Below are 11,588 nucleotides of genomic sequence, written 5' to 3'. Positions count from 1 at the left end.
CCGCCATCAGCCGCCTCCCACTGTCCTGATAGGAAACTCCTCGCAGACTGTGTGACATCATCGTAAAGTTCGGGGGTTCCTCCGGTGAAATGTGGGGCTCCAGTTCCCGACAGCATCACTCCAGACCAAAACAAAGAAACATGTTTTCCAACCGGTCGTCTTGTTCCTCTTCTTCTTCTTCTTCCATTTTCCCTGATAAATGCTGCAACAGGAACCTCCTCAGCTGGCCCCGCCTCCTCCTACGCCACCAACCAAGGCGGTAACTCCGCCCACAGGAACTCTAAAAACAAGTCATGAATCAGAAAAATGGACCATTGGAGGGTTTTATCATAGTGTTGAAGTATTTATTCATTTATTTCATTTCCCCTTTAAATACGTAACACTGAAGCGAACGTTTGGACGACAAAAGGTCCTCTCCTTTTGTCCGATTTGACGTTTTAGTTCATTTGTTTTTTAAATATATGATAAATTCCTCCTTAGTTGTCTCTTCTGTCTTTAGTCTCAGGTCACCAACTCTGAGACGTTACATAAAACAAAAAAACGGCTGAATTAGACATTTTCTGCCCACTGCAGCTGACGTCCTTTAGCTCAGTTTCTTAAGCTCTCGTTGTTTAACTGGCAGATTAGCAGTTTAATCCACCGTGTGAGATACGTTTCATGGGGAGGGTCACGCAATTAAACAGGAATACGTAGAAAAGAAACAAAACGCTACATTTAAAAAACGCTTCACTTGAGTTGTTGCACTCCGAAAGCAACAACGACTTCTTCGTTGTTCACCTTTTAGCGACACAGAGACAGAAATCTAAGTTAAAGCTGTCTTTGAATTTGCTGGTGTCGATTAGCTCGTAGATGTTCACCCAGTGATCCCTGATCCGCCCAGTGGTTCATGAGATATTTTGCTAACAGACAGGATTCAAGGTTTTGAGTAAAAATACTTTGAGGTAGTAGTAAATATTCCTCGCCTTTGTTTACATCTAAATTCGGTGGACGGTTACAGAAATTCTCCCGTCAGAGTTCGGAGCCCCTCAGATCGTTTGCGTCTGATCTCAGACTCCGCCTCCGCCACCTCATCAGTGTCAGAATGTAAACAAACGACTCGTAATTGTTGGCAACAGAACCCGACTCTGCTGATTTCGCTCATTTATTTATTACAAATTGCACTTTTAGACTTTAGGTAGAGAACGTCTTTTTATCATCCATACATCCATTCCTTTCTTCCTTCCTGGGTCGCGGGGAGACGGTGTCCCCGGCGGACAGGTCTCAAGTCCATCATAGAGACAAACGAGACAAACAACCAACCAGGGACAATTTAGAGTTACCAATGAACCTGACGTGCGTGATTTTAGTCTGTGGGAGGAAAAACTACGCGTGCTCGGCGCGAACATGTAACTTTTATGATGTGAAGCGACAAAATGAACCACTGCTCTACCGTGACGTCCATAGATGATACAGAAAAAAATGGACAAATCACGTATTTTGACGTCTGCTGTGGTTCAAATGTGTTTCTGAGGAACTGGATCCAAGAGGAACTTGACGAGCAGGTGGAATAAAAATGAAACGGCTGCCAAAGGTCAGCTCCATCTCCGTTTCCACGGCTTCTGTTATCAGGAAGAAGGATTTGAACCTGGTTTGAACTCAGCATCCAGGTTTCGGTGACATCCTCAAAGCCGGACCTTCTGGGGTTTTTAGCGGGCCGACCTTAGACCCACTTGTTCCCCTGCCTGACCCAGTCATCCCTTTTGTGTCTGCAGGAGATTATCCGGCTGTAGGTTAAATCCTTAAAGCCACGGCTCTCAGTTAGACCTGCAGCGTGTGCTTTTAATTACTCCAATGTTTCAGCTTTCAGGACCTTTTCCAGGATCACAGGGAGCTTCCTAACCAGCAGCTGAGAAACGCTCAGAGACGCCAAAGTGTCTGTTTTGTTCCGCGAACATAAAGTCCGAGCGATTATTGAGTTTGTGGTGAAGTGAAGGACAAACCTGTCTGTGCGGGGTTTTGTGTATTTTCATGTAAATGCTTTTGGAGAAGCAGCAGCGAAAGGAGAACCACGATGTTTGTTTTCCTCTCCGCAAACAAACCCTTCTCTGCCGTGACTTTGTCCGCCGCTTCCTCATTTCCGAATGCGGACTCCAGGGTTTTATGATGTAACAAACGGCGTTCTGTCGTGGTTATCTGGGTCATTTACAACCTTCAGAACACCTCGAAGTATCAGGAAGCTGTGCATGATAAAAAGGCTTCAGCTCAAGTTAAAAATACGTCAATGTACAAAACTTATATACCAAAATAAAAACATAAATAAATATAAAATTATAGGTTGTGTTGTAGTTATAATAGCATTAAAAGTTATAGAAATATAGAACCAGAAGTACCAAAAACATGCTGTAATAATAGTAAACAGGTGTGAAAAGCTTGATTGTTAATTAACGTTTTAAAACTACTTGAAGCGCGGTTCTGTGGAAGGCTTGTAAACAAATAACATCCTACCTGCTGCAGATAGCTCTTTGATTATCTCAGCGTGAAGAATTAGTTTAATTCTGACCGGACTGACGAGCTAACGGCTAGTCTGAGCGGAGCCAGGACTCCGGTTACGTCGCCGCCAGTTTGCACGGAAACATCGAGATATTACTGCTGGGCGGGCTACAGCTAGCTGCCGCCGCTGCTCTCTGTGCTTGCAATCACTGCAAATATGACGGCGTAGTGCAGAAATAGTGCTTTGTTTTTGTTATTAAATGATTTAAAGACGTACGAAACACGAAAGAAAACAGCTCATGTGAACTTCTTCGTATTTTATTTGACATTTAAGTTTTTTTAGGACCATAAATTATCAGTTTGGTCAAAATAAAATTCTGTTTTTTCCAAACAGAGAGCGGCTTCAAAAGAGCTGGACTGTCTCTTTAATTAGGAACAACTTGCTTGTAAGGTTAAACATCCCTTTTTTTTAAATCATCTGTTTATATCAGTTTTAATTGGAGCAGCTCCTCCTGTTTTTGCTTTAGGTTTGACAGAAATGTCAAACAGAAGCAGCGTTATTTAAAACTTCTGTTTTAGAAAGAAAACACCTTTTTTTAAATAAATTACTGCAAAAACTATTTGTTTTTGTCTCTCCCTGAAAGCAGAGCAGTCACTAATATGACTCAGAAACCTAAATGTATTTATTTCTTATCAAACTGCCTCCTGAGGCCTGATTGTTTTCTGCTCTAATATTTATATTTAGATTTATTTTTCCTGACTTGGTTCAGGTAACAAACGCTTGGCTCGGATCTAATAACTGAAACAAATCTGCTACAGGAGAACGTGAAGCAGAACTGGATGCTCTGTGTTCAGGAAGGAATCCAGAAAATGGCAAAAATGTGATTATTTTTAGATGCGAGCTGATAAAATGTTTTTTCCCAAACTGGCAGGGAAATAATTCACCTTGGAGCGTTCCTGGACTCACAGAGAGCTCCTGAGAAGACAGAATGGTCTCATCGAAGCGTGGTCAGCTGGATCTGATCTAAGAGGTTTTCCCATTAATCTCATTCTCTTGTTATCCAGTAAGACTAGTCCGACGTCTTTAGGTCCTAATCTCGAGGAGCCCGTGTCGAATGGAGCAAAACAGTTCTGCTCCTTTTGTTTGTGACCAATAAAACCTTAAACAGTCGCTTGTTTCTGCTGTTTTCACTCCCAGGTGACACAACCCCTGAAGGTGGGGACAGGTGTGTTTGTTCAGTGTCTGTGGAATGACTCCACGGTGGAGAACCCCGGCAGCAGCTGTTGTATTTACAGCGTCTCCCGTCTCACCTGCTGAAGCTCGGAGCTCCTTCAGGAGGTCCCAGGTGTCTTGTGCCCCTTTTACACCGGCTCTTCTTCTGAAGTCCGGCTCTACTCCGCTCTATTATTCTTATTTAATTGGTATTACTGTGTGGAAATATGATTTCCCTTTGACATCGAAGAATATGTTTTCTTGTAAAGAAGGCCATTTTATATTGACCCTGATCGATTCATGACTGCAATAAAACCATAAAACATCTGAGCTGGTAAATATGTTTTTCAGGAGCCATAAATGTGTGTTTGGACACTGTGGGTTTCATCTCCAAACGAGCCTTGGTTACTCAGTAATGAAAATGCAAAGAGCTTTGGGCGCACTGATCATAATCAGATCAGGTGTTAGTCCTGATTCTTTCACTGCTTTCTTTGGGAAAACGGTTTGTCTAAGACAGGGATGTCAGACTCCAGGCCTCGAGGGCCGCTGTCCTGGGAGTTTTTGATTTTTCTGCTCCAACACACCTGATTCAGACGGTTTAATCACCTCCTCACCAAATCATCAGAGTCTCCAGGATTATGGCAACAAGACGTCCATTGGAGGTTTTTATTTTCCTCCAGGAGCAGAAAATAAGAAGTAGAAACCAGTCTTTCCTCCAGCCTGCTCAGATGGAGCCGGGAGCACTTTCCACTCACTCTCCCAGCCATTATTTTACAGTAGTTCTTATCTGCCGAGTCACGACCTCTGTCAACGTTTCTGCACACAGTCACACACTTTTACTGCCGTCTGGTCTGTTGAGTCAGTCGTTACAGACACATCAGTCCTTAAAGCCTTCAGCAAAGCGCTTTACAGAAATTTCACTTGACTTAAAGCAAACATCAGTGAAAATAGAGCCGTAAAATATTGTTTTTGTAGAAATTTTAAATTAAAAATAAAAAATTACTTTTATTTTTCTGGTAATTCTTAATATTGAAGAAACCACTTGAGTGTTTTCGGCTTTTTCCGTGAAGTCTGACGTCATCAGTGAATGGATGAACTGGAACAATATAGTTCAGTTCTTTGGAATTAATTGTTCGAACCGGCCTCAGAAAAGGTAAATAAAAAATTAATTGCTGACTGTTTTCATGTCTTTGTTGCAGCTGCAGCTGAAACAGCTACCAGTGGGAATGTGTCCCTTACAAACTCCCCAACGTCTCACATGCCAACAACTTCCAGCAGCAACATCTCCACCAGCACGCTGACAACTACCGGAGTAATTACTACAGAAAGTACAACAAGAGCAACTATGACTGTGACACCAACCAACCCTGCTGGAGAGACAACCACAAGAAACCCAACTCACCCTCCGTCAGCTCCAACCACTGGTGCAGCAGCTTCCCCAACAACGCCCGAGGCAAACCGCCCCGCCTCCAGTGAGACTACAAAAACAACCACCGCACCTGCTTCAAGCAGCAACACAACAACTAGCGCACCTGTCACCACCTCAACTCCACCAATCAACACCTCAACTACAACCGCACCAATCAACACCTCAGCTACAACCGCACCAATCAACATCTCAGCTACAACCGCACCAATCAACATCTCAGCTACAACCGCACCAATCAACATCTCAGCTACAACCGCACCAATCAACACCTCAGCTACAACTGCGGTAAACTCCACTGACACCTCTGAGGCTCCTGCATCGACCGCCACTCCTTCCTCCTCCACCATCAACACAAACACGACACTCCCAACTGGACTCCCACCCTCTCCACCTTCCTCTTCCTCCACCTCCAGCTCTCTCCCTCCCATCACCTCCCCAGGCAGTAGCACCATACCCCCTACTGGAGTTACCACCAGCCTTAGCCCTTCTGCACCAACCCCAGGAGGTAATACTGAACTCATGCTGAACGTTGATCTGTGTTTTGAAATGTACAGGTGAGAGGAAATTTAGCTCTTTGCACCTCTTGTTTGAACACTTCCTTAAAAAAAGTAGACATTTCTGGTACGCCTAAGACAACATTTGATATCTGCACAAAACTACACCCTCTATATTCTTAAATTGTTGGTGAATTAACACTTAAATATCAAATTTTGTCTCTAATAATTATGATTTAAGCACCTTAACATGGGCGAAAATTAGCTGGGTAATCTGTTAGCATCTTCTTGAATTGACTGTGTTTAATTTTTTGGTAATTTAGTGACCAGTCACGCTACTGGAACCATCACTACGACTGATACATCACCCGACAGCACCACTCTGACCCCGAACCCCGCCACAGCTACCGCCGACCGTGACGCCACCACGGTTGTGACAGAAGGAAGCGCCTCCACAGCGGCCCCGCCCACCCTAGGTCCAGCCATAGGTTCGTACCGTTCGGTGTTTGGTAATCCGTAAAACAATTATACGCTTTACATAAAATAACTATATGTCTATGTGTTTATGTGCAACTTGAAAATTAAAAAAAAAACATTTAAAAACGTTGAATATCTGATGAATCGTTCAAAATCTCCTTGATGCTTTAAACTGTTTGTTTTATTTATCATATCAGCTTAGAAACGATGCTATGTTGATGTGTTCACAGCCTGTCACTGATGTTCTTAGCTCTGATATTTGTTTACAAACTGTAATGGTGGCAGAACAGCAACATAATTGTTTCTGCCCTCCTGACGGCGAAACTAAAGAGTCGACACGATTCGTTTTCTAAACGCAAACATCAGAAAAATGGGACGGGGCCTGAAGTCGTGTGCAGAAAGGAAACTTTTATTATCTGACAGCTCCTGTCTTCTGTGCGTCACTCGACCCCATCCTCCGAATGAGAGGGTTTATCATTTTCTACACTCATGGCGGCGTTTCCGCATCCCGTAGAGATTATAAGGCGCCCCGTCAATGAATGGTCCATTTTCCAACTTTTGTCATATATAAGAAGCACCGGACTGTAACGCAAACTAGCCCCGACTTTTCGGAGGATACTGCACCGACGTAAGCATCAAGTATAAACGCCTCCACCGCCGTGCGACTCTAACTGATCCTTAATGCTGCAAAGTCGTACTAAAACATCACGACTTCTTACATATATAAGGCGCTCTGTCGTTTTTTCTTTTAAGTTCGCCTTATAGTCCGTAAAATACGGTTTTTCACTCTCCCGTGCTCGCCACAGAAATGACGACTCTCTTTTAAAAAAAACACGATCCAAATCCTTTTTCTAAACCTGAGCTTTTGTGTTGAAACTCAGCCTGGTTGTTTGAGTCTGATCGTGTCTTTCCCATCCCCACAGAATGTCCTTCTGTCCCGTGTCCCACTCAGAGCGTCTGCCTCGGCGGCGCGTGTCAGTGTCTCTCCGGCAGCTACATGAAGAACAAACGCTGTGAACCTGGTGAGAGAATAAAAACATTCACGTGAACACTGTCACAGATGCAGACGCGTTAGCTTATATTCTCTGTTGCCGCAGCTCAAGTGTTCCCGGGCCGGCTTCATTTCAGCTCGCTGACATTCGATGAGCGAATGAGCGACCGCTCCTCCGACGTGTTTCGGCGCACAGCAGCGCAGATCTCAGCAGCAGTAAGTTTTGAGGTCATGAACTAGTTGAGCGGCTCTTAAAGATGCTCTACTCTTGCTCGTTAAATCATGTTTGTTCTCTTTTTTTAGCTTCAAAAAGTCCTCGGAAATGAGGAAGGTTACATACGGTCGGATGTCGTTCAGCTTCAGTGAGTATTATCTTCTTTGTGCTGCTGCTGCGTCTCCAGACCCGTTGGTGATTTTCTCCAATTCTTCAGATCTGGGAGCGTGCTCGCGACCGTGAACAACATCTTCGAGGACAGCCCTGCCACTCAAGAGTCTGTTGATCGGCTCATTACTGCAGCCACCATCGCCTCCTCTGGTTTTCTGAACAACGCTTCGTACGAAGGCAAGAACGGGCCGCGCTTCGTCCGACACGTGAAACGCCGCGCCGTTTTTTTTCTTACACGTTTGTGTCGCGCTCGCTCTGTTCCAGGCGCAAATCTGTGCGAGGTGGAACCGCTGCCTTGTGACGCTTCCACCACGACGTGCACGAGCGTGACGGGCCGAGCTGCCTGCTCCTGTAGAGATGGCTACGTCTCCACGGTGTACGTAAGCACCAGCTGCAAAGGTGAGGCTTTTCCTTCACAATCGTGTTTTCTGTGTCGTCACACGTTAATAAGATCTTGTTTATAAGCCAATCCCTCCAGGATTTCGCGGGCACTTTTTGTGATTGCTGTGGTCAAAAATACCTGATTTCGCGGGGCATTTTCCTAAAAGTTGCGATTTTTTTTTTACTAAAATCAATAAACAACCATAACTTTTAATATATAAACCAAAAATACTTCCTAGTTTTGTAAGATAATTCCCAACAAACACTGACATTCTCAAAAGGTGCTTTATTTGAGAACTTTGATAGCTTCTAAACTGACATTCATGAGCATTTCTGGATTGTCCCTGGTCTGCAGCTCTCCTCACATGTTTTGCAGACACAAAGTGTTTGTTGATGTGTTTATGTTCCATGATTACACTGCAGGACGTGCAAAACAGCTGCAGCTGGGGAGGAAACTGGTTGGCTGAAATCTTTGTGGGCAAATGTGAAGCATTAGCGCACATTTTGGCTTCGGTCGCTGCTCCTGCACGCTCCCGGCATTCTGATGTTAACAGGAAGTGACGCCATGTGTCTTCTTCCTGAGTTATTTTGTATTCCACGCTACACAAACTCACAAAGAAGAGACTAAACTGCAGAAACGGCGGCGAATCACTTTAGAAACAATAAATATTGGGTTAAAGTTGCGGTGTTTTGGGCAAAGTTGCAACAAGTTGCGATTTTGCGGGGTTTGGTTGATTTTGCGTTAATAGTTGGAGGGTGGAGGGTCTGATAAGCTATAAAGGCACGTGGACGGGGGCTGAGGCCCGTCTGTGTGGGAATGAGGCAGAGAAACAACGGGGAGCGAGACGGGGTCAGGAGCTGTAGCCTTTTCTGCGCGCCGACCCTTGACCCCACCTTCATTTATCTCCCTAATCGGTTTCTCTTTAACTCGAACGTTGCCTTGGAAACGGGAGGAGGAATCACAGCTCTGCCTCCGTGTGCAGACGGACACGATCAGCTGCAGGAAAAGCTGGAAAATGAGGAAGTTTCAAGCAAAGCATTGCTTTCTGAAGGGACACGTAATGTCCTGTTATGTCCTCGTTTTGCAAGCGCAGCCAAGCATGGCGGGTCTGAAACTGTAGCTTGTTCTGTTCTCATTGTGTAACAAAGTTGTTGTGTTTTGTTCTTCTGCAGCCTGTCCGAGCGGGCAGCGGGCGGTGGGAGACGCATGCCAGCAGTGAGCGCTCGTTTTACTTCTGCTAAGGTTCTAGCTCCCCCGTGTGGACTCGGTATAAAAACGTGACTGTTTTTCTTTCAGGTGTCCGTTCGGGTACGCCGGCTTCAACTGCAGTGACTGTAAGCGGCTTCGCTCTTTCAGGAGAACGGTAACGCAGCTGTGAAGCGACCCTCGTGGTGTGAAAGCCTAACTGTGTGCTGGATGTGTTCGCAGCGGCCCTGCTGGCGGTGGTGGTCATCTCCTGCGTTCTGGGCGGAGCTCTGCTCGTCGTCGTCCTGGCGGTGCTCGTTTACTACGCCTGGTGAGGAAAGCAGACATTTATCCCTTTATCAGGGCTGCCAAGCTTGGAAGCAGCTCTGTAAAAAAAAAAAAAAAGGCGTCCTGGATCTTGTTGTAAAACCCCGTCTGTCAGCAGGAAAGTCCTCAAAAGTTTAAACGGGTTGCATTAAGTCTGCCATTTTGATATCTTTGATAGTTTTTTACACAACCACGGTTTAATTTTATGATTTCTGGAGATTTATTTACCACCTTCAGTTGATGACGTCACAATCTTAACTTTTAAAACAACTCTTTGCCACAGATACAAATTAGACATCAGGACGTGGTTATTTCCCTCGCTGCTGTAGGGCTGATGGTTTTCTCTCAAATCCCAGAGAGCCGAGCTTTAATAAACCATTTCAGCTCAAAATATTCTCTTCCAAACCAACGTGAAGTTTTTAACTCGTAATTTCTGTTAAATAAAACACTGTAGAAACATAAAAACCCCACATGTAGCATGTAAATCACATATAATCACAAATATTTGAGTTTATTATGGGGGGAAAAGATTCAATATTTGTTTTGAAACTGTTAAGATAAATTTATGATCAACCAACCAACCCTCATAGGTTCATGGATAGATACTGAGGTGATAGAAGGTAATAAAAAAGGGTGATTATTTAAAGTGTTTTGTGCTGCTGCTTTTATTTAAGAGTTACATAAAAAAAACAGACCTGTGAAGAAATATCTGCCATTTATTTATAGTAACCTTTGTTTCTAGAAGTCTGTAAAAGTATAAAACTTAGAAAAAAATGAATAAATGTGCAGGAATCTGGAAATCCATACTGTAAATATTGTTAAAACCACTTTAAAGATCTACAGTTTGTCTCTAAATAGTCATCAAACTTTAAAAAATAAGGAGTAAATTAATAATTTCTGATTTTTTTCTGGACTCTTTGCTTAAAATCCTTCAGATTCTGCAAGAAATTCACCGTAAAAAGCTGCAGTTAAACCCAGGTTTGCTGTTTTATCCAGTACTCCTGTCTGTCTGCCAGGAGGAGATGCTCGTGCAGGATGCCCTCCTACAGCACCAGTCCGTACTCCGACGACCTGAACAAGTCCTGGCCCGTCTCCGTCATGCCCATCCCTCGCGCCAGCACCAACTGGGACGCAGCTACGTCCATAGAGCTGACGGAAGGAGGCAACGTCAACGTCCTGGAGGAGAAACGGCATCAGAGCAACGGCTCCGTGAGTTCCCTCAGCTCCTCCTTCTATTCATCACCTAAAAATAAAAAACGAGAGATTCATCTAGTTTGTTCCCTATCACTGCCTCACTCACGAACATGTCTCAGCTTTCCTGCTAATTAAAGCCCTAATCTGAAGGGTTTCATTAATAAATCGTTCCTGTATCACTCTGGAGGAGAGAGATTAGCTGCATTAATGGAATTATCATGTTTAGTCTCATTATTAATCATTTAAACACTGCGCTGCTAGTTTTAGCCCCCCCCACCCCCCACCCCTGCTCCCTGCTTCGCCTGACTGACAGTCTGTTGCTTTAGGGGTCTCAGCTGAAGCATAAAGGATGGAAGAAGGTAAGGCTTGGCTTTGCTTTTAGATTCTGACTTGCCTTCATGTCCCCTACCGATAATTTTAGAGAGTGTGGGAATAAGGACGGGTGCCGTTTTTCTGGGTGATGGGGGGGGACTCTGGTCTGCATGCTAACTGTAGCAAACGACGACCTGACCGTAGTCTGGGAGTAGTCATGGGTAGTTATCAGTCCACGTTGGTGAACTGGCTGTTTAGATTTGATGCTGGTTTCCGTCCGGAGCGATCGGATTGTAGTTGGATGTGGCTGTAAACAGGGGCCTCATTTTCACTGATGTGTCCAGAGTTATCACCTGGAAGGAGAAAAAACAGTCGGCTGAAGGCGGAATCTCACGGGACTGTTGGAGTCCAGTCGGTGGCTCAGAATCGCACGAAAACTGGCAGATTTTCCATCGCGGCGCCGCCGATTCTTGAGCGTTTGCGACCAAACGACCAGCGAGCCGCGCGGCCTCGTTTTAAAAAAAATTACGTCTTATTTCTTGTTACAGAACTGCATTCTTATTTGTGCACATCGTTTTGTCTCGGCCTCAGGAACTGCACCCACATTTATGATTTAATCTACTGAAAATAGTCAGATTTGGAGCATCCATCCATCCATCCATCCATCCATCCATCCATCCATCCATCCATCCATCCATCCATCCATCCATCCATCCATCCATCCATCCAT

General features: G+C 44.6%; 1 protein-coding gene across 3 annotated transcripts in view; it reads left to right on the top strand.

Annotated features, from left to right (window-relative positions):
- The window catches only part of si:ch211-198m17.1 (mucin-5AC), an 18,565-nt gene that overhangs the window by 4,887 nt on the left and 2,090 nt on the right, over positions 1–11,588 (top strand). The window contains exons 2-13 of one of the 3 annotated variants that reach the window (XM_037978874.1): positions 4,888–5,616; positions 5,929–6,093; positions 7,006–7,104; positions 7,180–7,289; positions 7,377–7,435; positions 7,505–7,635; positions 7,723–7,857; positions 9,013–9,055; positions 9,137–9,174; positions 9,269–9,356; positions 10,369–10,561; positions 10,873–10,905. In XM_037978874.1, the coding sequence (XP_037834802.1) occupies positions 4,888–5,616; positions 5,929–6,093; positions 7,006–7,104; positions 7,180–7,289; positions 7,377–7,435; positions 7,505–7,635; positions 7,723–7,857; positions 9,013–9,055; positions 9,137–9,174; positions 9,269–9,356; positions 10,369–10,561; positions 10,873–10,905 (1,823 nt within the window). Of the gene's footprint in view, positions 1–4,881; positions 5,617–5,928; positions 6,094–7,005; positions 7,105–7,179; positions 7,290–7,376; positions 7,436–7,504; positions 7,636–7,722; positions 7,858–9,012; positions 9,056–9,136; positions 9,175–9,268; positions 9,357–10,368; positions 10,562–10,872; positions 10,906–11,588 lie in introns of all 3 variants that reach the window. The other 2 variants (XM_017419298.3, XM_037978875.1) reach the window with 2 other exon arrangements.

The sequence above is a fragment of the Kryptolebias marmoratus genome, linkage group LG12 (genome assembly GCF_001649575.2).
Source record: "Kryptolebias marmoratus isolate JLee-2015 linkage group LG12, ASM164957v2, whole genome shotgun sequence".
Classification (NCBI taxonomy): Eukaryota; Metazoa; Chordata; class Actinopteri; order Cyprinodontiformes; family Rivulidae; genus Kryptolebias; species Kryptolebias marmoratus.
This window is presented reverse-complemented; position numbering and strand designations above follow the sequence as displayed.